The 23,571-nt window shown below is 48.0% G+C and overlaps 1 protein-coding gene across 4 annotated transcripts in view; it reads left to right on the forward strand.

Moving 5' to 3' along the window:
- Window positions 1–23,571, forward strand: part of PPP6R2 (protein phosphatase 6 regulatory subunit 2) — a 93,488-nt gene that overhangs the window by 21,458 nt on the left and 48,459 nt on the right. For 3 of the 4 annotated variants that reach the window (XR_009727660.1, XM_061368102.1, XM_061368104.1), the window contains exons 3-4: window positions 6,294–6,426; window positions 23,294–23,539. Coding sequence is in view for 3 of the 4 variants with exons in the window: in XM_061368102.1 (XP_061224086.1) it covers window positions 23,313–23,539 (227 nt within the window). In the remaining variant the exon portion in view is untranslated. The remainder of the gene's footprint in view (window positions 1–6,293; window positions 6,427–23,293; window positions 23,540–23,571) is intronic. The other variant, XM_061368103.1, reaches the window with a different exon arrangement.

Here is a 23,571-nt window from a genome sequence, read left to right on the forward strand (position 1 = left end):
GTTTTGGGACCTTCCATACCTCTGCAGGTATGTTACTGTAGACTCCAGCTTCCCTCCAGCCAATGCATTGGACAGTAAACCCCTGTTCTTGATTTCCTTCTCTGCCACCGCTCTGGTGCCTTTGGCACTTTGGTGGTTTACTGCCATAAATAACTGCCCTTGCTAATCTTCAGCTTGGTTTTAGTTATCCGGTTACACCTGACCTTGTGGATTCAGCCTTCTGTGGTCTTCATTGTCTATCTCAAAACCCCACAGTGACTTCACATCCATCCATGACAGGTTTGGGCAGGTTCTGTTCAAGTTCTGTCACCATAACATCTTGTTTTTGGGGATGGGTCAGCTTCTGTGAAAGACATTCCCAGTGCTTGGCCAGCAGTTTAAAATAGGACCTGGTCTCGGTTACTTCTATAATTACCAGCATCATTTCATGTATCTCATGATTTACATATCACTTTGCACATGTCCAGATGGAGAGGAAAATAAATTTCAGCAGTCACTCTCAACCTGAATTTATAAAGGATGTATTTAAAACTGGTATTTGCTGTTAGGAGTGTGTGTGAAGTCCAAGAAACGTGGTGCAGAGGCACCAGCACTGGGGTAGAGAGGAGCAGGCTGCTGCTCTTACAGTCGTGAGAGTGTTAGTCTAAGATCAGACTGGTTGCTGACTCCTTCAGTGGTATTTCGTAGAACCCCAGACTGCTTTAGGTTGAAGGGATCTTAAAGCTCCTTCACTTCCAACCCCTGCCATAGCAGGGACACCTTCCACTGGACCAGGTTGCTCCAAGCCCCATCCAACCTGGCCTTGGTTTGTGTTTCTTTTTTTTACAATTTCAGCAATTTCTGTCAAACTAGAAGTGCTCTGATAATGAGACTTAGATTCTCTCCTGAAAACGTGGTGATGGAAATTGGAGGAGGATTCCCTGTGACTCTGCTTACAGCATAGCTTGTGAACAAACAGCGCTATGCATCATGTTCAATGTGTCCTCATGACACCAAAAGGATCCATGAAGTGCATAGCGGTTCCTTTGTGTTTGCTGCTGTATTTATTTACCCTATAACTGGTGACTATGGGAATATTTAACTTCCCGTATTGTGACTGAGTCTCAGAAGAGCTGGGGGATGGATATTTGTTTAGTTATTTATTTATTGAGGAATGAGGAAGTGTAAAAGACCAACCATTGCCCAAAGTGATCATAGAATCATGAATCAGACTGTTTTGGGTTGGGAGGGACCTTAAAGCTCCTCCAGCTCCAACCCCTGCTATGAGCAGGGACACCTTCCACTGGAGCAGGTTGCTCCAAGCCCCTGTGTCCAACCTGGCCTTGAACACTGCCAGGGATGGGACAGCCACAGCTTCTCTGGGCACCCTGTGCCAGCGCCTCAGCACCTTCACTGGGGAGCGCTTCTGCCTGAGAGCTCATCTCAGTGTCCCCTCTGTCAGGTTAAAGCCATTCCCCTTGTCCTATCCCTACAGGCCCTTGCCCAAAGCTGCTCTGAGGTTTCCTGTAGCCCCTTTTGGCACTGGGACCTTCTCTAAGGTCTCCCCTTACAGCTCTTAGGGGCTGTGTGTAGGATGGTACTAGGCACAGGATTTGGTGCACTAAAATTAGTCGAGGGTATCTGGAGCAATAATCTCAGTCAGTTGCTGTTTGTCTCAGCTCTGTCATTCCAGCTGAGGCTTAGAGAGGTCCCCTGCTCAGCAGAATGCTCCAGGAGGCTTTTCCTTAGTGCCCCTGAAGTGATTCCAAATAAGATTTCAGTGTTATGTATGAGGCCACAGCCTGTAAAGCAGTGGTGGAGCTGACAGCAACGCCTTGAGGACAAAATAGGGACTTCTGTGGAGAGTAGACTCTTGACAGCTTTCTGGGAGGCAAAAGTATCCCGAGTTTTCCCTTGTCTTTTGGAAATGGTAAATAAGTTTTGGTTTGTTTTGTTTTTTATTATCCCTCTTGATAACTTCACAGCTATTACACCCTTTTATCCATGAATTCCTGGATCTTGACAGAAGCAGGGTTAGGAAGGAGTTGATGATCTCCAAAAGCCCAACTTCAGGAACTTGATGGAAATTGATAGTATAAATCCCATGAAAGGACTTCTGGTCTGCCTTAAGTACTACTTCCATGTCTCACTTGTTGCAGTGGAGAGGAAGATGTGGAAAAGGACAATGACCACTCTATACTGGGCTCTTTTTCCCTTTAGATTGTGATGCTTTTTTGGTGGCTGCTCCTAAAGTAGGTGGGAAGAAATCTGAATGAGTTCCAAAGTGTGTGCAAGTGGAGATCAGATTGATTAAAGAATTGCTTGCTGGTTTGATGTAAGCTGCCTGTTGTTGTTCAGCCTATGAGTGCTGTGGAGATACCCTGCATAAATGTCATTTTCCCCTCAATTTGCATAACTAACTTTATTAGTAATGTCTTGAGGGACACTATTGCTTATATAAAAGCTTCAGTTTTCATTAATCTTGTTTGATATTCCTGATAACTGTATGCAAGCAGCGAAGGCAGTGGGAAGAGTATCAGTTTCTTTAAAAATAGCTGCTTTTATATAATATTACCAAACACTCACATCCTTTCTTCATGGACTTACATCCCAGTACTGACTGCTGGGAGGTGTCACTGGTTGTACAGTGAAGGCAAGAGTGTGCTTCCCTCTTGTGTTCTCCAGCTGTTAGGATAGGCAGCCAGAGATTGTGGAATCAAGCAGGTGGGAAAAGCCCTTTAAGCTCATCCAGTCCAACCGTTCCCCAGCACTAACCCATGGCACTGAGGCCTCAGCTACACGGTGTGAGAACACTTGCAGGGACGGTGACTCCAGCACTGCCCTGGGCAGCCTGTGCCAGTGCCTGAGCACCCTTTGGGGAAGGAATTGTTCCTCATCTCCATCTAAACCTGCCCTGGTGCAGCTTGAGGCCGTTTCCTCTTGTCCCATCCCTTGTTCCTTGGGAGCAGAGCCCAGCCCCTCCTGGCTCCATCCTCCTGTCAGGCAGTTGTAGGGAGCGATGAGGTCCCCCCTGAGCCTTCTCTTCTCCAGACGGAACCCCCCAGGTCCCTCAGCCGTTCCCCATCACACTGTGCTCCAGGCCCTGCACCAGCTCCGTTGCCCTTCTCTGGCCCCGCTCCAGCACCTCAATGTCTCTCTTGCAGTGAGGGGCCCAGAGCTGAACACAGGATTTGAGGTGCGGCCTCACCAGTGCCCAGTGCAGGGGCACAATCACTGCCCTGCTGCTGCAGTGGTGCTGATACAGGACGGGATGCCAGTGGGATGCTCTTTTTTATGAGTTAAATATACCTTTTGATTATTTTTATCAAGGGATTCTCATTTGTCTCAGTATTTTCCTCTTCACGTCTTTTCCAGATAAACAATCTCTCTTTACGAGTATTGCTAGAAGTTGTGCACAGGGATTCTCTGCAGAGAGGCAGCATTCCAGCACCTAGGAGCCTTGGTGCAGCCGGGTTGCTTTTCCCTGCTTCCCCCACAGAAGGAGGTACCAAAGCAAGAGGAGCTCAAGGAGAGTTCTCTGCTTGCCAGCAGCTTCCTTATGTATGCTCTGGTTTTAATGTCTTGCTTTTTTTAAGCAGAGGAGCACTGCAAGAAGCATCCAGGCTCTGCTGTCTCCCATGCTGCTGCCATAGTTGGGTTTGGGATGCCTTCTGCAGGCTTGAGGGCTGTGTCTGAGTTGCCTTTCTGGCTTTAAGATGAAAGAGGCTAGATTTAGATCTTAGGCAGAAGTTCTTCCCTGTGAGGGTGCTGAGGCGCTGGCACAGGGTGCCCAGAGAAGCTGTGGCTGCCCCATCCCTGGCAGTGTCCAAGGCCAGGTTGGACACAGGGGCTTGGAGCAACCTGCTCTAGTGGAAGGTGTCCCTGCCTGTGGCAGGGGTTGGAACTGGAGGGGCTTTAAGGTCTCTTCCAACCCAAACCAGTCTGGGGTTCTGTGATTGTCATTCACAATAACCAGTTTCCCATTGACTGGTTTTGGGCATGTTGCCACACCAGTGAGAAGGTCACAGTGAGAGCAATCGGGGATGTGTGTGCTGGAGGCCTGAAGAACAAGTGCAGGTCTAGCCCAGGAGCATCCTCAGTTGAATTCCTAAGAATCAAGAAAGTGCAGTTGGAATAAGGAAAGCTGTCACCTTGAATTCACATGATTCCCATTTGTGTCTCTGAAGGCTTCTCTTTATGGATTCTCTATGGCCTAAGTTAGGTTAGATCTCCTCTAAAACCTGTAACTGAGCGGGTTATGTTTGACCTGCTGGGTTTACTCTCTCCAGCCTATTTGGGGGAATCACTGGAGATACAAGTTCTTATTTTGAGGTGAGTGATTTCTCCTGTAGGAAATGAGACACTTCCTGTTAGACATGAAACCTGTGCATGGTTGGACTGAAAACTGAACTTCTCTATGGACACATTGCACTAATGTTTGACCAGGTCTGTTTATGTGTGGTTAGTAAAAAATGCAAAATGCCTGGAGAAAAGGTAGAAAATATAAACTCGTATTTACTAGCACCACTTTGTTGTGCTCTGTTTCCAGTCAGTTGTCAGACAAAATAAAGCACATGGCTCAGGAGAGAATTGGGCTGAAATCGCAGCAGTGTGTGTTCAGGATGTAGGAAAGGACTTAACCCTGTTACCCAAATCTCTTCTGACTTTGCTGAAATGTGGTGGATCCCATTGTCCTGCTGCTCTTACGTGGGAATCTATGAGCTGTTTCAGTTAAATAATGGAAGAAGTTGAAGAAAATTGAGAGGAATGGAGTATCAAACTGAAGGATGGCAGAGCTGGAGGCTGATGCTAGTCACTTGAAGTGTTGGAGGTTAAATTCTTGCTCTTCTTCAAGTCAGAAGAACAGTGTCATGTCAGGTTGCTTCCACTCTTCTCTAATCCAGGAAGGCCACTTCAGAAAGGTGTGACATGACTGTGTCCTTAAGAAACTGATGTGAAATGTGCTTTCAGGAAGAACAAGGTGAGTCTTTGCTCCTGTTCTTCATGGGTCTTACAACATGGACATGGGATGAAAGGAAGTATTGAGGGAGGATAGGACACTGTGCAGTTTGCTGTTTGCTGACACCTTAATGTGGATTGTGTAAACTTGGAAAAACATCCCTGGCTTTTGGGCTTGGTAAATCATACAATCACAGAAATTGAGGTTGGAAGGGACCTCAAAGATCATCTGCTCCAACCTTTCTAGGCAAAGCATGATCTAGACTAGATAGACCTAGCCCAGCACCCTGTCCAGCCCAGTCTTAACAGTGTTCAGGTTTCTTGTAGCCTCTTCAGGCACTGGAGCTGCTCCTCTAAGGTCTCCCCTTCAGGAGCCTTTCTCTTCTCCAGGCTGACCCAGCCCAGCTCTCTCAGCCTGGCTCCAGAGCAGAGCTGCTCCAGCACTCACAGCATCTGTGTCTTCCTCTGGATTCTCTCCAGCAGCTCCGTGTCCCTCTTGTGTTGGGGGAAGATGAAGAAGGAAGGGGAAGAAGATGAGAAAATACATTATTCTGTCTGTTAGTGCGGTGTTACAGTCTTGTGCTTCTCTGGGTTGTGAAGTTAAGATGTCAAGGCTGGTTGGAGATGTAGCATCAATGTGAGCATTATCTTTCTGTTGGGATAGTGAGAGAGCACCATTTGATGTAGGGTCTGGCTGCTGTTGTCTTCTCTTTGATCATGATCCTAGCATAAAAAGAAAAAGGAATACCTGGATAGAGAAAGGGGCTCGGTTAAACCCTCTTTACCAAGGCTCTGCAGTTGTGAGTGGGACTCAACAAGTTAAGCCAGGCTTAGTTCTCTTCCCACTTCCATCTGTGAATCCCCTTCTAAGACCACAGCAAAGGCTTTTGCGGAGGTGAGTTCCTTGCTGCCGCCTAGAGGTGCTGGGGCCCCTGACCAAACGTGAGGTACCTGTGGTGTTGCTGCAATTATTCTTGGAACAAGTGAAAATGACCCTCAGGTTTCCCTGACAACCTACAACTTGCTTTTTGAAGCCATGTCAAGAAAACAAGCATGTGTTCTTGAATGAGGTACAAGTCTCACAGCAGAGCAAGGGCCACAAGGGGCTGGGGCTGTTAACCCCTCACTGCTGCAGCAGGGGAGGAACATGTTTGCCCCATGCTGCAGAAGGAGCACAAGTGGAAAGAGAATGTCTGATGGGGTGCTGGTGGCTCTGCAGAGTGTTGGTCACCCATGGTCTTGCTCGGAGCTCTCGTTGGGTTGAAGGGTTGCATGGAAGTTTCTTTATGGTGGTAAAAAGCTCTTTGGCTTTCAGTTACCTTTGGTTAATAACAGCTTTTTCCAATCTTTTCCAGGATAGGAAGCTTGAGGAAGAATTCACACTGGATGAAAATAATTTTCTGAAACTGGGAATATTCCAGGAACTGTAACCCAAATGTTTCTCTGTCCGTGGAGAAGATTTCACGTTTGAAATAACTTCTACTGAAGGTATGCACATCTCTTTTTTGAGCTCAGTAATGACAACATGTTATATTACGTGTTCTGGTGGTTGCTGCTGAGATTGTTCTTGCTGTGTAATACCCAGAGTCATTTGAGACGTAGCCGTAATGGCCCTGGGATGGTCCTGCTGAGGAGGTTAGAACTGGTTCCTTACAGCTGAGCAGCTCAGCTCTGCAGTCTAGTCATGGGATGTGGGTCATGTTACTCCCTAAAACCAGGTTTAGCAGGTGTCTCTCAAAACTTAAGCTGATGGGAAGAAGATGGGACTTACTTCTTTCTAGTGACTGTCTGTAATTCTGGGAAGCACTTGTGGCTCTTCCAAGAAGTAGCAGTATGGAAATGACATGTAGTAAGTACATTTTCTTGTGCGGGTAGTCAGAGTAACCAGGCCATGGTTACTGACTGGTTTTCATAAGGTGAGAAGTTGGAAGCATCCAACAGAGTTATCAATCTGGCAGTGAAGCAAACAAGAGGAACTGCTCTTTGGTGCAGCATGTGATTACACTGAGGATTTACAGCTCAGGATTACTGGGATATGGACTGGCTGCCTGAGTGCTGGGATCCTCCTTGGTACCACCTGGAGCTGGCCGACTAGATCATTGTCCTGCTGCTAATTTGGTTATGAAGAGCTTTCTTAATGATACAAAGGCAAGAGATCTTATGTAAAGCAAGGTCTCGCAGGGGAATAAGTTATGAATTAAAGGCATTCTTAAAACTCCACAAGGAAGGAGCAGACACTAAGTTTTATTGCAGAAAAAGTGCGGGTTTAGGTGAGCTGTGAATAAAGATGCTGCTGCTGAGGGAGCTGGTAATATTTATGTTGTGTGTCAGACCTGATGGCTGGGAACTGGTGAAAATTAAGGGTAGACTGAGATGAGCTCTCAGGCAGAAGCTCTTCCCTGTGAGGGTGCTGAGGCGCTGGCACAGGGTGCCCAGAGAAGCTGTGGCTGCCCCATCCCTGGCAGTGTTCAAGGCCAGGTTGGACACAGGGGCTTGGAGCAACCTGCTCTGCTGGAAGGTGTTCCTGTCTGTGGGAGGGGGCTGGAACTGGATGAGCTTTAAGGTCCCTTCCAACTGAAACTGTGGCTCTGTGAACATTGCTCTGGAAGCCATCTGGGATCTAGAGCATGTGGATGGTGCCCAGAGGTTAGTGATCATCTGGGTCAGTGACATACATAGAGATAAATAGTAGCAGCAAACGATGTAGCCCAGTCTGGCCAATTCTGCTGGTCCCTGAGGTGTGGCTGGCTCAGGACCCTCAGTTACCTGCTCTTGCTGTCAATGGACACAGGAGAAGTTCAGAGCAGTGCAAGTGCAGGGTAGGCACTGCCACCTTCTGCCAGTCACCTGGGTGAGTGACCTGTCTGAAACATTCTGGCTGTAAAACCTGTGAGGGTCCTTTATAATCCTGCTTCATACAAACTGGTGCAACCAGCTGGGGTCTTGAGCTCTGCTGAGCTTTCAGTCTCCATAACCATCTATGGCAGTAACTTCTATGGCGCTTCTTGGCTGCTTGATAACTTTGAGGTGTCCCTGTTCTTGGGTTTACTGGGGGCTGTAAATAACTGTTCACCTCCTTAATACCATTCATGCCTTCTGCTGTATCTCCTGTTCTTCTGAGCTGTAGTCATTAATCAAGGCAAGTTTAATGCATCTTCCATTAGAAGCTGGGCTGCTTCATGTTCAGTTCAGTCTCTTTTAAGAGAAGCTGATCAGACCAGCTGCACTTTTTGAGCTCTGCTGTCTCTTCTGAGAGAAGCAAAGCAGAACTCAAGCAGCGAGATGCAATGTGCGATACTCGGGTGATGTCATGCCTCCTGTTTACTTGCTTGATCTTTCTTGGAATGACTTCTGACATGCTGGAGCGGGGCCAGAGAAGGGCAACGGAGCTGGTGGAGGGCCTGGAGCACAGTGTGATGGGGAACGGCTGAGGGACCTGGGGGGTTCAGTCTGGAGAAGAGAAGGCTCAGGGGGGACCTCATCGCTCCCTACAACTGCCTGACAGGAGGATGGAGCCAGGAGGGGCTGGGCTCTGCTCCCAAGGAACAAGGGATGGGACAAGAGGAAAAAGCCTCAAGCTGCACCAGGGCAGGTTTAGATGGAGCTGAGGAACAATTCCTTCCCCAAAGGGTGCTCAGGCACTGGCACAGGCTGCCCAGGGCAGTGCTGGAGTCACCGTCCCTGCAAGTGTTCACACACCGTGTAGCAGAGGCCTCAGTGCCATGGGTTAGTGGTGGCCTGGCAGTGCTGGGGAATGGTTGGACTGGATGAGCTTAAAGGGCTTTTCCATCCTGTTTGATTCTCCGATTCTATGATTACTTCTGTCTCTTTAGCTGCAGCACTGTATTGAGATCCTTGACAGTATCTCAAATACCATTCCAGGATCAGGATCTGTTCTGTTTGTATGTTAATGTGTCTTGTGTCTTCAAAAGGACCACTTTCGCATCACAGGAGGGCTGCTTGTCTGCTGTTTCCTGGCTCTGGCACTTGGGTCAGTTATAGCCCTCTGGAAGGAGAGGAAGTGGCTCCTTCCTGGGGTCATCTGAGCGTATATGGGGGAAGAGGTTCCCAGAACGTGGGATAGGACAGGCAGAAGAGTGAGAGTGTATGAAAATACAGCAGGAAAGAAACTTGTGGTTCAGGAGAGTGTGGGATACAGCTCAGATGAGCTAGGGGCAGAGGGACATCCTGGCTTCAGAACTGGTGGACAGCGAGGGAGTTCTTGAGGATCCAGAGGAAGCTGCAAACGTTGACTGGACACAGGAATCTCCTAACTTAGATGAAACCCAAGAGCAAGGGGGAATGGCTTTAACCTGCCAGAGGGGAGACCGAGATGAGCTCTTAGGCAGAAGCTCTTCCCTGTGAGGGTGCTGAGGCGCTGGCACAGGGTGCCCAGAGAAGCTGTGGCTGCCCCATCCCTGGCAGTGTTCAAGGCCAGGTTGGACACAGGGGCTTGGAGCAACCTGCTCTAGTGGAAGGTGTCCCTGCCTGTGGCAGGGGGTTGGAACTGGAGGAACTTTAAACTTCCAACACAAACCATTCCTTGATTCTACTATTTTCTCTGTATGGGAAAGGTGAAAACTACTTATTCTTACAGAGGAAATAAAAGAGATTTTGTATTAAAACTCAAGGGAGGAAAAGCATAAAATAACCCTAAAATTCCTGTCAGGAATCCTAGCTGTCAAAACTAAAGAGCCTGACGGCATTAAACAGGACCTAGGGAAGACTCCTCAGTTGTGATGTAGCTGCTGAAGTTCTGTTTCTCCTTTTGTATTTATAACAGAAGGGATGTTACAGGAAAGTCAGAGGGACTCAGGAATCCTTTCTTGATGGAAACAAGCAGGATAATGTACTTCTCTCAGCATTTCCATGTGGTTCCACTTAGTAAGTGAGTGGAAAATGTTAAATGCTTTATTTTATCAGGATGGGCTTAAATAGGCTTAAATAGAAACAATAAATCAGTAAATGTTGGTGTTTTCCTCCCAGTTTCCAGTAGGAGTTGCCTGGGGGTTGCTGGCATCCACTCTCTGTTTTACTGGGCTTGGAATACAGGGAACATTCTGAAAGGGTGGAAAATGCTGTGGATGTCTTGTATGTGTGCCCATGGTCAGTGAGGCTCAGGGTAGCCTCTGGTACCTAGAGGACTGAGTGCAGGGATAATCCTGGGCAAAACAACACAAATAGAGAATCCAGGTATGAAGAAGATGACAAAATCTGGATGGACCTCCTGATAGATAAGATTCTGGCTGGATGATCACACTCAAAGAGTTGTAGTCAATGGCTTGATGCCCAAGTGGAGACCTGTGACAAGTGCTGTTCCTCAGGGATCAGTTTTGGGGCTGATCTTATTGAACATCTTTGTCATGACGTGGATACTGGGATTGAACACCCTCAGCAAGTTTGTGATGACATGGGGCTGTGTGGTGCAGTGTCACAGTGGAGGAAAGGGATGGGATCTAGAGGGACCTGGAGAGATGGGAATGTGTTAACCTCATGAAATTGAACAAGGCCAAGTTCAAGGTTCTGCCTCTGGGTCAGTCAATCCCAGCACTAACACAGACTGGGGGAGACTGGATGGAGCAGCCTGAGCAGAAGGACCTGGGGTGTTGGGTGAGGAGAAGCTCCCCATGACCCGGCTTCAGTGTGCACTGGAGCTCAGAACCCCCTCATGTGCTGGGCTGCACCCCCAGAGCATGAGCAGTAGCTCAGGGAGGGGATCCTGCCCCTTTGCTGCACTCTGGGGAGACCCCCCTGCAGTCCTGATCCAGCTCTGGGGCAGCAGCACAAGAGGGACATGGAGCTGTTGGAGCAAGGCCAGAGGAGGCCACGGAGATGCTGTGAGGGCTGGAGCAGCTCTGCTCTGGAGCCAGGCTGAGAGCTGGGCTGGTTCAGCCTGGAGAAGAGAAGGCTCCTTAAGGGGAGACCTGTAATTCTGTGCAAGTTCACCAGAGATCCAGGGGAAGCAGGAGGTGCGCTGTGGTGCTGTTATTTTTGTTACAGCAGCCAAGGAAGCATTGCAGGGCCCTGTGAGTTTTGTGGTATGTAGAACTTGAACCATGTATTTCAAATCTTCAAATCAGGAATGGACATGTGAAACTTTAAAACATGAATTTTTATCACCTGTTACTTTTGCAGATGCCTCCTGACTTTTTCTAGAACAGGTAGAGAGACCTTTGGACCAGACTTAATGGTGCTCAGGTGAAGGCTCTAAAAAGCCACTTCGTACTTTCCCCTAGCAGAACTGATAAATAAAATCCAGGCCACAAACTGAAAATCATAGCATCCCAGACTGGTTTGTGTTGGAAGGGACCTTAAAGCTCCTCCAGCTCCAACCCCTCCCACAGACAGGGACACCTTCCACTGGCGCAGGTTGCTCCAAGCCCCTGTGTCCAACCTGGCCTTGAACACTACCAGGGATGGGGCAGCCACAGCTTCTCTGGGCACCCTGTGCCAGCGCCTCAGCACCCTCACAGGGAAGAGCTTCTGCCTGAGAGCTCATCTCAGTCTCCCCTCTGTCAGGTTAAAGCCATTCCCCTTGTCCTATCCCTATAGGCCCTTGTCCAAAGCCCCTCTGCAGGTTTCTTGCCCCTTGTAAATGATTACAGGATCATTGAAAGGATGATATGCAGTGAGGCAAACCCTGTCATTATGGGCCTCACAGAGGAGTGTGGAGGCTTTGGGAATTCTGCTCATATAAGGAGGAAAATGAAGAGCAGAGATTACCTCAAAACATGCACAGTAAGGGGCAATATTACTGGTTTCTTACATTTCTGTTGTTGACCATCTCTCCAGCCCCAGAGTGCAGCCAAGGATTGCCTTGTGTGGTGTTGTGCTGCTTGACTAGAGCCTCCACATACCTTCTAAATATTCAGACATTCCTGGTGTGCGTTGTTGGCAAACAGCAGGTGTTTGAGTGACACTTTAATTCTGCATGTTCCCATTTAGAAATGCTCTCCAGAAAGCTGTTAATGTTCAGAAACAGCAGCTTGTTCTTACAGACAGCTCCTTGCTTCTCATAGCTGTGGGTTTGCCTTCCATTGCATACCTACCCCAGCTCAGAAATACAATGGACAGCATTGGAGGACTTTGAGATGTCCACCTGCAAAGGCAGAAGACATGGTCTAGGGTGAGGCATCCCTGCCCCTGGCAGGGAATTGTAACTGTACAGTCTTAAGGTCCTTTCCAACCCTAACTGTTCTATGGTTCTGTGGTTCTGTATCTAGTTTCTGTTCATGTAGATGCCCTAAAGGAGAGTATGCAAGGGATGAGATGCCATCCAGAGAGACTTGGACAAGCTGAAGAAGTAGGCCCACTGCAAACCTCATGAAGTCCAACAAGGCAAATGCAAGGTCCTGCATGTGGGTTGGGGCAGTCCCCAGTATCAACACAGGGTGTGGGAAGAAGGGAGTGAGAGCAGCCCTGAGGAGAAGGACTTGGAGGTGTTGTTGGGTGAAAGGTTGGACATGTGCGCTTGTAGCCCAGAGGAGCCAGAGTGGGGCCAGTAGGTGGAGGGAGGTGGTACTGCCCCTCTGCGCTCTGGTGAGACCCCTCCTGGAGCATGACATCCAGTTCTGGAGTCCTCAGTACAGGAAGGACATGGACCTGTTGAAGAGGGGCCAGAGGAGGCCACAAAAATGATCAGATCATGGAGCACTTCTCCTGTGAGGAAAGGCTGAGAGAACTGGGCTTGTTCAACCTCAAGCAGAGCCTGGGGAGAACTTACTGTGGCTTTTCAGTTCTTAAAAGGGGTCTCTTAGAAAGGTGGGGGGAGACTTTTTAGCAGGGCCTGTTATGACAGGACAAGGGTGATGGTTTTGAACTGACAGGAGATTCAGGCTGGATGTGAAGAAGAAATTCTTTACCATGAGGGTGCTGAGGCGCTGGCACAGGGTGCCCAGAGAAGCTGTGGCTGCCCCATCCCTGGCAGTGTTCAAGGCTGGGTTGGACACAGGGGCTTGGAGCAACCTGCTCTAGTGGAAGGTATCCCTGCCTGTGGCAGGGGACTGGAACTGGAGGAGCTTTAAGTTCCCTTCCAACCCAAACCTTTCCATGATTCCATGCCTAATCCCCATGGACAGAGCAGTCCATACAAACCACTCTGGGCTTCTAGGCCTGCAGAGCAGCCAGGGCTCCTGCTAGGACAGGGAGATCTCTGGCTCCTGCTTTGCTGGATGTCAGCAGCTTTGAGTGTTTCTTGCTGCCTTTTTCCCTGCTGACCACCGCTTGCAGCCTGGACAAGAGGCATGAGCACAGTTGTAATGAGCACAGTGAATTTTCTTCTCCCCAAATACAAGAGCTAGAAACAGCTTTAAGAGAAAAATAGCAGGAGTTATCTAGAGCAGCAGGAATGTGAACCCTGACCCCACCATGTTTATCCTCATGTTCTCATATTCTGATTTAGCTCTGTTTTACTTGTTGGGTAAGGAAGGAAAGTGCAATTTGAGAAGCTGTGTGAGGGGGATTGTTTGGAGGATCTGCAGGGCTCTGAGCAGCCTCTTGCTATCTCAGACAAGCTCTGCCTTGGCTACAAATAAGAGCAGGCTGGTGGTGGGGATGGCAGCTTGGTGAAGAAATACCCACTTATGGAAGGCTTATTCTGAGCTGTTCACAGCTGGTAATCCCTGTAACATCCTCTTGCAGCTCAGGACTTCCCCAGGTCTGCAGAACTGGGAACTTCAGTATGGGAAGAGTAAGTGCACTATGGTAGGAATGATGTTTGTGGTATGAGGTAGGTGCAAGAATGACAGCCAAATGTTTCAATATGGTTAGTAAAATGAGAAAATTCACAATACTTTTGAATTATAACTATTTAGTTGTGGTCCCAAAAGCACTGATGTGTCTGTTCTCTTCATTGATGTATCCAACGAATTTACCCATCATCTTTAAGAGAAAGTTCTCATTTTTACTGAATGCTCCTTTTTGTTTGCATCCTTTTAAATTAAGTTTTATGAAGATTTTGACTTCTAGTGTCAAAATTAGATCAGAACAAAGCCTGGGACTTCTTATTTACAGAAAAAGAAATGCTAACAGCTTTCCAATTTCACGTTTCAGAGCAGCTTCTTCTTAATTCATCTGCTGTACACAGCTTGAAGTTTTCAGCTTATCCTGCTCTGTAACTTATATACAGTCCTTGTGGATTTCTTAAACAACTTAACTGGAAGCACTAAGTTTAATGCACACAATGTGTGCATCACTGTAGACAGCTAAACCAATTTGTTCACTGCACGTTGTGATCAGTGTTGTCTTTATACTCGTGCTTTACCCCTTCTGCTTTCAATAGGTTAGTAGCTTTAAGGACTGACTGGTGTGGCTTGAAGAGTTTTTATCCCATTCCATGTCTGAGAGAGGGAAAGTGAATGTGAGGAGGTGGTGTTTTGTAACTCAGCATGGCTGGGAGGAGGAATGACACACAGGGAATTCCATCCAGCTGCTTTAAAAAGTAGTTTTCCAAAGAGTTTGAAACTTTGGTGTGGTTTAAGGTCAGGGAACACTTTTGATGCCAAGCTCAAATGGATTTAATAAGATTAATCATAGAATGGCTTTGGTTGGAAAGGACCTTAAGATCATTCAGTTCCAACCCCCTGCCACAGGCAGGGACACCTTCCACTAGAGCAGGTTGCTCCAAGCCCCTGTGTCCAACCTGGCCTTGAACACTGCCAGGGATGGGGCAGCCACAGCTTCTCTGGGCACCCTGTGCCAGCGCCTCAGCACCCTCACAGGGAAGAATTTCTGCCTTAGATGCAACCTGAACTTCTGTTTCAGCTTGAGCCCATCACCTTTGTCTTGTTGCTACAGTCCCCGATGAAGAGTCCCTCCAGCATCCTTGTAGCCCCCTTCAGACACTGGAACTACTCTGAGGTCTCCACTCAGCTTCTCTTCTTTAGCATATTTGTAGTATGTATTCACTGATAATTGCCAGACATGAGATTTCAGGTGGCACTTGAGGTTATCTGTGATGAAATGATGAGAGAATGTTGAGGCAGTTTACTAGGAAAACCTCATTCCTACCTTGCTTCCCATCACTGGGTCCTGTACTTCTGGGAGGGGGCTCTTCTCACCCAAGACGGGCATAGCATGTTGCTGCCTGCACCATGAACGCATCTCAGTGCTGTTTTAGACATTCTGCTTTTGCTTTTTCTGAGCAGATTCAAGAAATGAAGAAATCACAACCAGAGAAGTGACTGTCCAGAAAGCCTCTTCACTTGCAGAAGGGGGGGATTGTCATTAGTTGGAAGCTGAGGCTTGGGCTCTGCTTGGCTTCTTGCCTATGGGGTTCATAAATGCTTCCTTTTCCTTCTCAGCCCTGTATTAAAGGTAGGAAAACAAAAAATGCATCCAGTGTGCCTGGAAAGTGAAGTTTCCCTTTCTGGAGTACACTGATGCCAAGCAGTGGTAGTTTCTGAACAGGGTAAGTAGGAGGATATTTGGGGAACTCATGACATTTGATGTGCTCAGCACTGAAGACCCATTCTTGAAGCACTATCAAAGGTTAAATCAAAAGACTATCCCTAACTTTCATTTAATAACAACTTGGGAGGGCAGAATGGGCATTCTTCAGTTGAGAAACCTTTCCCTCTTACAGAATCACAGAATGGTTTGGATTGGAAAGGACCTTAAGATCATTCAGTTCCAACACAAGTTTTTTCACTTCAGCATGGAAAACTCTGTCAAAGTGAAAACTCCCATCCTTGTACTAATGTTGGAGTAGCCTAGTTCATCATCTTGACCCAAGTCTGTTGAAATACATCAGTTTGAGAGATTTTGTTCCTATTAAAGATACTTAAAACCCCCATTCTTGACCATGTTCTCATCCCTTTAGCGCTTGAGGTTAGGCAGCTGCTTCAAACACTCCTGCACTTGGCCTTGTTACCGTTACATCCCTGAAACTCAGAGCATGTTGAAGTCCCATGGAGTATAATGCTTTTCTGGACATAGAATAAGTAACTGTAAATACTAAGAAGGTGTAAGGAAGGGCACTAGGAGCTGTTATGTGACCATCCAAGAGTTGGTATATGTTTAATTGCAGACTTCTGTAAACCTTAGAGATCTGTTTCTCCATCCTGCTTTCTGATGTGTCTCTCTGTTAATTCTGTATCTCCTAGAGCACAAGTGTGATGGGGAACGGCTGAGGGACCTGGGGGGTTCAGTCTGGAGAAGAGAAGGCTCAGGGGGGACCTCATCGCTCCCTACAACTGCCTGACAGGAGGATGGAGCCAGGAGGGGCTGGGCTCTGCTCCCAAGGAACAAGGGATGGGACAAGAGGAAACGGCCTCAAGCTGCACCAGGGCAGGTTTAGATGGAGATGAGGAACAATTCCTTCCCCAAAGGGTGCTCAGGCACTGGCACAGGCTGCCCAGGGCAGTGCTGGAGTCACCGTCCCTGCAAGTGTTCACACACCGTGTAGCTGAGGCCTCAGTGCCATGGGTTAGTGATGGCCTTGGCAGTGCTGGGAATGGTTGGACTGGATAAGCTTAAAGGGCTTTTCCATCCTGGTTGATACGACAATTATATGAGATTTTTACCTCTTTGGCTGTGGCTTTATATTGAGTCTGAGAGGGGATCTCATCAATGCTGATCACTATCTTAAGGCTGGGTGCCAGGAAAATGGTGCCAGAGTACTTTCAGTGTTGCCCAGTGACAAGATGAGGAGCCAGAAACAACAAGTTTCATCTCAACATGAGGAAAAGCTTCTTTCCATTGAGGGTGGCAGAGCACTGGAACAGGCTGCCCAGGAAGGTTGTGGAGCCTTCCTCTCTGGAGACATTCCAAACCTGACTGAATGCATTCCTCTGTGATCTGCTCTGGGTGGCCCTGCCTTGGCAGGGGTTGGACTGGATACCCTCCAGAGAACTCTTCCAATCTGGATGATTCTGGGATTCCTTTGTTGGGTTCTCTCCTCTTTGCTGCCATACCAATATAGGTGTCTTGGTGGTAGCTTGTTGCATGTTGAACATGGTCATGATATTCTTCTTGTTGGTAGGATTTAGGGGGTCCAAGGTGGTCATCCAGGATCTACTATTGAGGACTGGAATCTTCTTAACAAGAATGAAGGAATGAGTGCAGAAGACGGTTCACACTGACAGGATGTAAAAACCAAGCTGAGCTCTGTAAGAAGGTTCTGCAATTCCACAAGAGGAAATGGTGCAGACCACAGAATTATTCAGCAGAGATGGGATGTTCCTCCTCCTGCTCTCACCAGCAAATAGTGAGAGCTATGAGAGATTCTCTTCTGTCTTCTGCTTTTGTTCTCATTGAGTTACAACTGCACACACATCAGCCTCGATGGTGACCAACTGGCTTGTGGTGAGCAGGGTATGCTTCGTTTCCACACCTCTTACTGATGACTTCCCTACATGGGTCTGTTTAATGCTTCCGTGTCCAAAGCAGCTTTTGCAGCAGGGAGTACAACGTGGCTTTTGGCTTTGGGAGCCTTCCATTCACACTTTTTGAAAGGCCTGAGAGAGCCCTGCTCAGAAACTGCATCAACTAGAGCCTAAAACCAGAGACCAGAACTCTGATTAATGCTTGGTAGTTGCAAATGCTTGAAGCTGGCAGTTACCATCCACTTTGTGGTCTCTTGTCCTGGAAATCTGCACTCTTTTTATTATCATTTTGTAAATTTTTTTGCAATCAAATGCTTGTGATCCCTATGATTTGATTAAATTTTCGGGTTTTTTCTTCATTATGGTGTGCAATGCCACAACTTACTAAAAGCAGGATAGCCCTGTTTCTGCATCTGTTTCTTCTGCTGTGCCTTGTATTCCTTAACTTTCTTCATAGAATCCCAGACTGGTTGGTGTCTGAAGGGACCTGAAAGCTCATCCAATTCCACCCCCCTGCCACAGGCAGGGACACCTTCCACTAGAGCAGATTGCTCCAAAGTTCCTTAATGTTAGTAGTGATGTCTAGTGTTTAATATTTTAGTACTCATGTGTTCCTCAAGTTTAAATAGGTGTCTAAAGACAGCAGAAACAGGAAACAGTGTTGAACCTGTAAGGCATTCTTCACAAGAAGAAAGTGTATTTGCTGCTTATTTGGCTCATTGTACGCAGCAGCTCTTACGCTGTTTTGGTCTCTCTTGGCACAATTCCCGTTATCAGGAGAGAGATGGAGAAAGCTGAGGTGCTCAGTGATTCTCTGCCTCAGTTTTCAGTTGTAATCACTTGTCCCATATCTCTCAAGCCCCTGAACCTCAGTCAGTGAAGATCAGGCTCAGGATGGCTTGAGGACGCTGAAAATAGGACCCAAAGAGATCCATCCCAGGGTACCCAGGGAGTTGGTAGATGTAGTTGCCAAGCCAGTCTGAGTCACACTTGAAAAGTCATGGCAGTCCCAGTGACTGGAAAAAGGGAAACGTCAGCCCATTTTAAAGAAGGGTAACAAGGAGGATCCTGGGAACTGGCCACTGAGATGCTGCGAGGGCTGGAGCCAGGCTGAGAGAGCTGGGCTGGGTCAGTCTGGAGAAGAGAAGGCTCCTGAAGGGGAGACCTTAGAGCAGCTCCAGTGCCTAAAGGGGCTACAGGAAACCTGGAGAGGGGCTTTAGACAAGGGCCTGTAGGGACAGGCCAAGGGGAATGGCTTTAACCTGACAGAGGGGAGACTGAGATGAGCTCTTAGGCAGAAGCTCTTTCCTGTGAGACCCTGCAGACATTGTGACAGCAGCGTGTTACCTCTCTTGTTCTTGACTTGTTCCAGTCTCTGGGTTTTTTGTGTGTGGTTCCTTTCTGTTTTCAAGGTGATAGACATGTTACGTGGATTCTGAAACCTCACTTGATCGCTGGACACTTGCTCTGGCATAACTTCTGGTTTCAGTTTGCCACAAACAGTCATTTCCAAACCTCACTTGCTGTGTTTTACTGCGTGGCCTGTTGCTGTAAGAGGTTTTTTTGGCTGGGGTGAAGAAGAGTAGTCTCACATTGAATGTGTTCTGGGCAGCGTGGTGGGAGAGTCCCTGCTGCAGGACAGCCTCCTTTCCCAGCTGGATGTAGCTGTGCTCAGTCTCAGAGTGCTGAGGATTGCAGCAGCATCTTCCAGAAGCTCAGCTCTTCCAGCAAGGCTCTGGAGAGGACAAACTCCTCAGGAATCCTTCCAGCGAAAGGGGATCTGCCTGCTCTGTGCTGAGAGAAGAGCCACCTTCCTTCCCTAAGGACAGCTTATTGGAGAGCGTCTCCTATAGATTATCTATGTATAAGAAATTCCAGAGATACCTAAAAAGTTATAGAATCATGTAATCCCAGACTGGTTTGTGTTGGATGGGACCTTAAAGCCCCTCCAGTTCCAACCCCTGCCCCAGACAGGGACACCTTCCACTAGAGCAGGTTGCTCCAAGCCCCTGTGTCCAACCTGGCCTTGAACACTGCCAGGGATGGGGCAGCCACAGCTTCTCTGGGCACCCTGTGCCGGCGCCTCAGCACCCTCACAGGGAAGAGCTTCTGCCTAAGATCTAACCTGACTCTCCCCCTGGTTCTGAAAACTTGTAGAACTGATGGGTTTATAGTGGGTTTAAATTTGAGAAGCGAGACTTACATGTGTATTGCACATGTATGTATGAGAGATGTATGTATTTGGGTTAGCTGTGCACCCAGCCTCCTTAATTTAAGGTCTTTTATGCCATCTTCGACTTGAGGAATATATAGCTAAGCGTAGCTAGTTAAAAATATCTGAAGAACACTTTGTAAGGAACACACTCTGCAGCCAAACAGCATTACTGCCATAGCAGTGTCATGTAGGTTGAAAATTCAGATGTCTGCTCCTAACTGAGGAGCTCAGTGACTTGAATGTGTATTCAGCACCTGCATGGATAGCAGAGCAGGAGCTCCTGCATCTAAAAGTTAACATTTTCAATTAATTTCAATATACTGTTGAGTTAAACAGCACAAACTGCTTTGTTCTGTGCCACTTGTTAGGCTATTTTGGGGAGGGAAACTAGTTCCCAAAAGAGAGAGACCCCCCCCTGCAGTGCTGTGTCCAGCTCTGGGGACCCCAGCATAGGAGGGATGTGGAGCTGGTGGAGAGAGTCCAGAGGAGGCCACGGAGATGCTGCGAGGGCTGGAGCAGCTCTGCTCTGGAGCCAGGCTGAGACAGCTGGTCTGGTTCAGCCTGGAGAAGAGAAGGCTCCTGAAGGGGAGACCTTAGAGCAGCTCCAGTGCCTAAAGGGGCTACAGGAAACCTGGAGAGGGGCTTTGGACAAGGGCCTGTAGGGACAGCACAAGGGGAATGGCTTTAACCTGACAGAGGGGAGACTGAGATGAGCTCTTAGGCAGAAGCTCTTCCCTGTGCGGGTGCTGAGGCGCTGGCACAGGGTGCCCAGAGAAGCTGTGGCTGCCCCATCCCTGACAGTGTTCAAGGCCAGGTTGGACACAGGGGCTTGGAGCAACCTGCTCTAGTGGAAGGTGTCCCTGCCTGTGGCAGGGGTTGGAGCTGGAGGAGCTCTAAGGTCCCTTCCAACCCAAAACAGCCTGGGATTCTATGAAAAGTTTGGGATCCACCTAAATGACTAACCTGCAGTTGGGGAGACAGGAAATGGCAGTGGGTGGGTCATGGGGGAGGTTGGGTAAGCTTTTTTTCCTGGACAGCTTCCCCTCACTTTTCCCTGTGTAACTGAGCTGGGACTATCACAAATGAAACCTGTTCACTTGATGTTTATAGGTAGCTGTACAAGAAACTTGTAGTTTTGTCTAGAATTTGTTGACCCAGGATGATTAAAAGGACCTTGGTAGGCACACAGTGATGTTCTGGATGTGATGCTTCATCATGATCTCAGTTCTTTTTCTGCTGAGTGCGTCCCCGTGGTCTGTGTGTGATCTCTGCCTTCAGAGTGCTGGGAGTCCAACACCAGCAAGTAAATGTGGTGTATGGGAGGAGAAAGCCCTGAGGAGGCTTTGTGTGTCTTGATAGCTCATAGCCGAAATGTTCCCTTTATCCTCTAGTGTTGCAACACCAACATGTTCAAACAGGGCTTCGCTGCATCAGTAGCTGTGTCACAAAGGACAGGCTTGCAGTGAGTTTCTTGAGTTCTTCCGAAGCTCAGCGATAAAGGCATGTGAAGGAAGAATGATGTTGATCTGGATAAAAACTCTCAGATAGAGAAGTTACCTGTGACAAGTTTGAAGCGCTGAGTGGAGCTCCACAGAGTTTGTTATCAAATAACCTTGGTAACAGAGCTGTTCCAAAGGAAAATAGCCTTAATTTCAGAAGGTGATCAGTCCTCTTTAGTTAAGAGATCCTTAGGCACATACACATGTGAAGAACCCTTGAATTGAAGTAAGGCTCAAAGTGCATGTCAATAACTTCATTAGTAAAAAGTAATGAAAATCTGCTGCTTCTTTTACTGTGTTTCACCTTGTTTCTAAAAGCCCTTCAGCTGGGGCTTCAGGATGAAAGTTCACTGCAAGAAAGCAGGTATTTAAACATGTGATTAAGAAGCTTGGGTTTTTACCCTTTTGAATGGCTGTAACCCTTCCTGGAGCAAAAGGTGGTGTTTTCTGCTGGTCTTCTAAAAAGACTCATTTCAGATGCTGGCTCAGATGCAATTATGCAAGCAAGGAACTGGCACATGATCAGGTGTGGTAACATTTTGGGATGCTGGAAAAAGCAAAATGAATGGTTGGAACAAGTGTTCCTACTGCTGTTGTAATAGCAATGTGGGTTAGGTTAAAAACAGCAGTGGGATCTGCCTATGTAAAATCCTGTTGAGCACAGATAACAGGGGAATGGTGCATGTTGGCATCTCCCATCCAATTGACTGTGCTTTATGAAACATTGCTTGGCTTAATGGTGATGTTACACAGAATGTTTGTCTTTATTGAGTGATGCTCATCACCTTTCATAGAGTGCCCGACTGGTTTGGGTTGGAAGGGACTTTAAAGCTGATCCATTTCCTACCCCTTGCCACAGGCAGGGACGCCTTCCACTAGAGCAGGTTGCTCCAAGCCCCTGTGTCCAACCTGGCCTTGAAGACTGCCAGGGATGGGGCAGCCACAGCTTCTCCGGGCACCCTGTGCCAGCGCCTCAGCATCCTCGCAGGGAAGAGCTTCTTCATTACCTCCAACCTGAACTTCCCCTGTTTCAGTTTGAACCCATCACCCTTTGTCATATCGCTACAGTCCCTGAAGAGTCCCTCTCCAGCATCCTTATGGCCCCCTTCAGATACTGGAAGGAATTACAATTGGTTACAATTAATGCTGAGTACAGTTAATAACCATTCTAAAAGCTGAAGTGTTCTGGGGAAGATAACTCTGAAAATGTAATTAGTGGAGTTCACAGGGAGAGGAATCAGGGTGACAGAAAGGGCAGGAAGCGTTAGGTTGGGAGTGGAGTGAAGATGAGTAATACAGCATGCAGTGCTCTGTGCTTAGCAAAAACTGGCTGAAAGGGAATGTTCTACACGGCAATAGTGAAACCTCATCTCAAATACAAAGCATGGGTCTGGTCACACACTGAAGTTCCCTGGAGAGCACAGAAAAGGGATGATCTGAACCGGGACTGAGGGAACCCTGCTTAGGAAGGGGTCCTTGGGCACTGGTGGGGGTAGAAATGCCCCTGCAGCAGGGAATTGTCCTGGGCTGCATCCCCAGAGCATGAGCAGCAGGTCAAAGGAGGAGATCCTGCCCCTGTCTTCTGCTCTTGTGAGACCCCACTTGCAGCACTGTGTGCAGTGCTAGTGTCCCCAACATGAGGACATGGAACTGTTGGAGCAAGTACACAGGAGGCCATGAGGATGAGCAGGGGCTGGAGCACCTCCCATATGGAGACAGGCTGAGAACATTGAGGCTGTTCAGCCTGGAGAAGAGAAGCTGCGTGGAGGCCTCAGAGCAAGCTTCCAAAATCTGAAGGGGGCTACAAGGGTGCTGGAGAGGGACTCTTCATCAGGGACTGTAGCGACAGGAAAGGGGTGATGAGTTCAAACTGAAACAAGGGAGATTTAGGTTGGAGCTAAGGCAGAAGTTCCTCCCTGTGAGGGTGCTGAGGTACTGGCACAGGGTGCCCAGAGAAGCTGTGGCTGCCCCATCCCTGGCAGTGTTCAAGGCCAGGTTGGACACAGGGGCTTGGAGCAACCTGCTCTAGTGGAAGGTGTCCCTGCCTGTGGCAGGGGTTTGAGCTGGATGAGCTTTCAAGTCCTTCCCAGCTCAAACTACTCTGAGATTCCCTGATCATGCATTTATTGTCTCCGTTGTTGATACCATACCCTTGTAATCGAAGTCACAGCAGTTTTCTGGTTTGAGAGGTTAATTTTGGTTACAGAGTGTGATTCTGCCAATTAGGGAGGCAGCAGCATTAAGGTATTCCACTTGAATCACAAAGTAGGAGTAAATAGCAAAGGTAGAAGATTAACTCATATTCTTTTGCATTCCAGCTAGTTGTGTCCCATCAACATGTTCTGGAAGTTTGATTTGAACACAACATCGCATGTGGACAAGCTGCTGGATAAAGAAGATGTGACACTTCATGAGCTCATGGACGAAGATGACATCTTACAGGAGTGCAAGGCCCAGAACCGCAAGCTGCTGGACTTCCTCTGCCAGCAGCACTGCATGGAGGAGCTGGTCAACCTCATCACACATGAGCCCCCCATGGACATGGAGGAGAAGATCCGCTTCAAGTAGGTATTTGTTTGCTGGCCTATCATATGGA

The sequence above is a fragment of the Neopsephotus bourkii genome, unplaced genomic scaffold (genome assembly GCF_033783945.1).
Source record: "Neopsephotus bourkii isolate Nb327-2 ecotype Australia unplaced genomic scaffold, CSIRO-AGI_Nbou_v1 NB_1423, whole genome shotgun sequence".
Classification (NCBI taxonomy): domain Eukaryota; kingdom Metazoa; phylum Chordata; class Aves; order Psittaciformes; family Psittacidae; genus Neopsephotus; species Neopsephotus bourkii.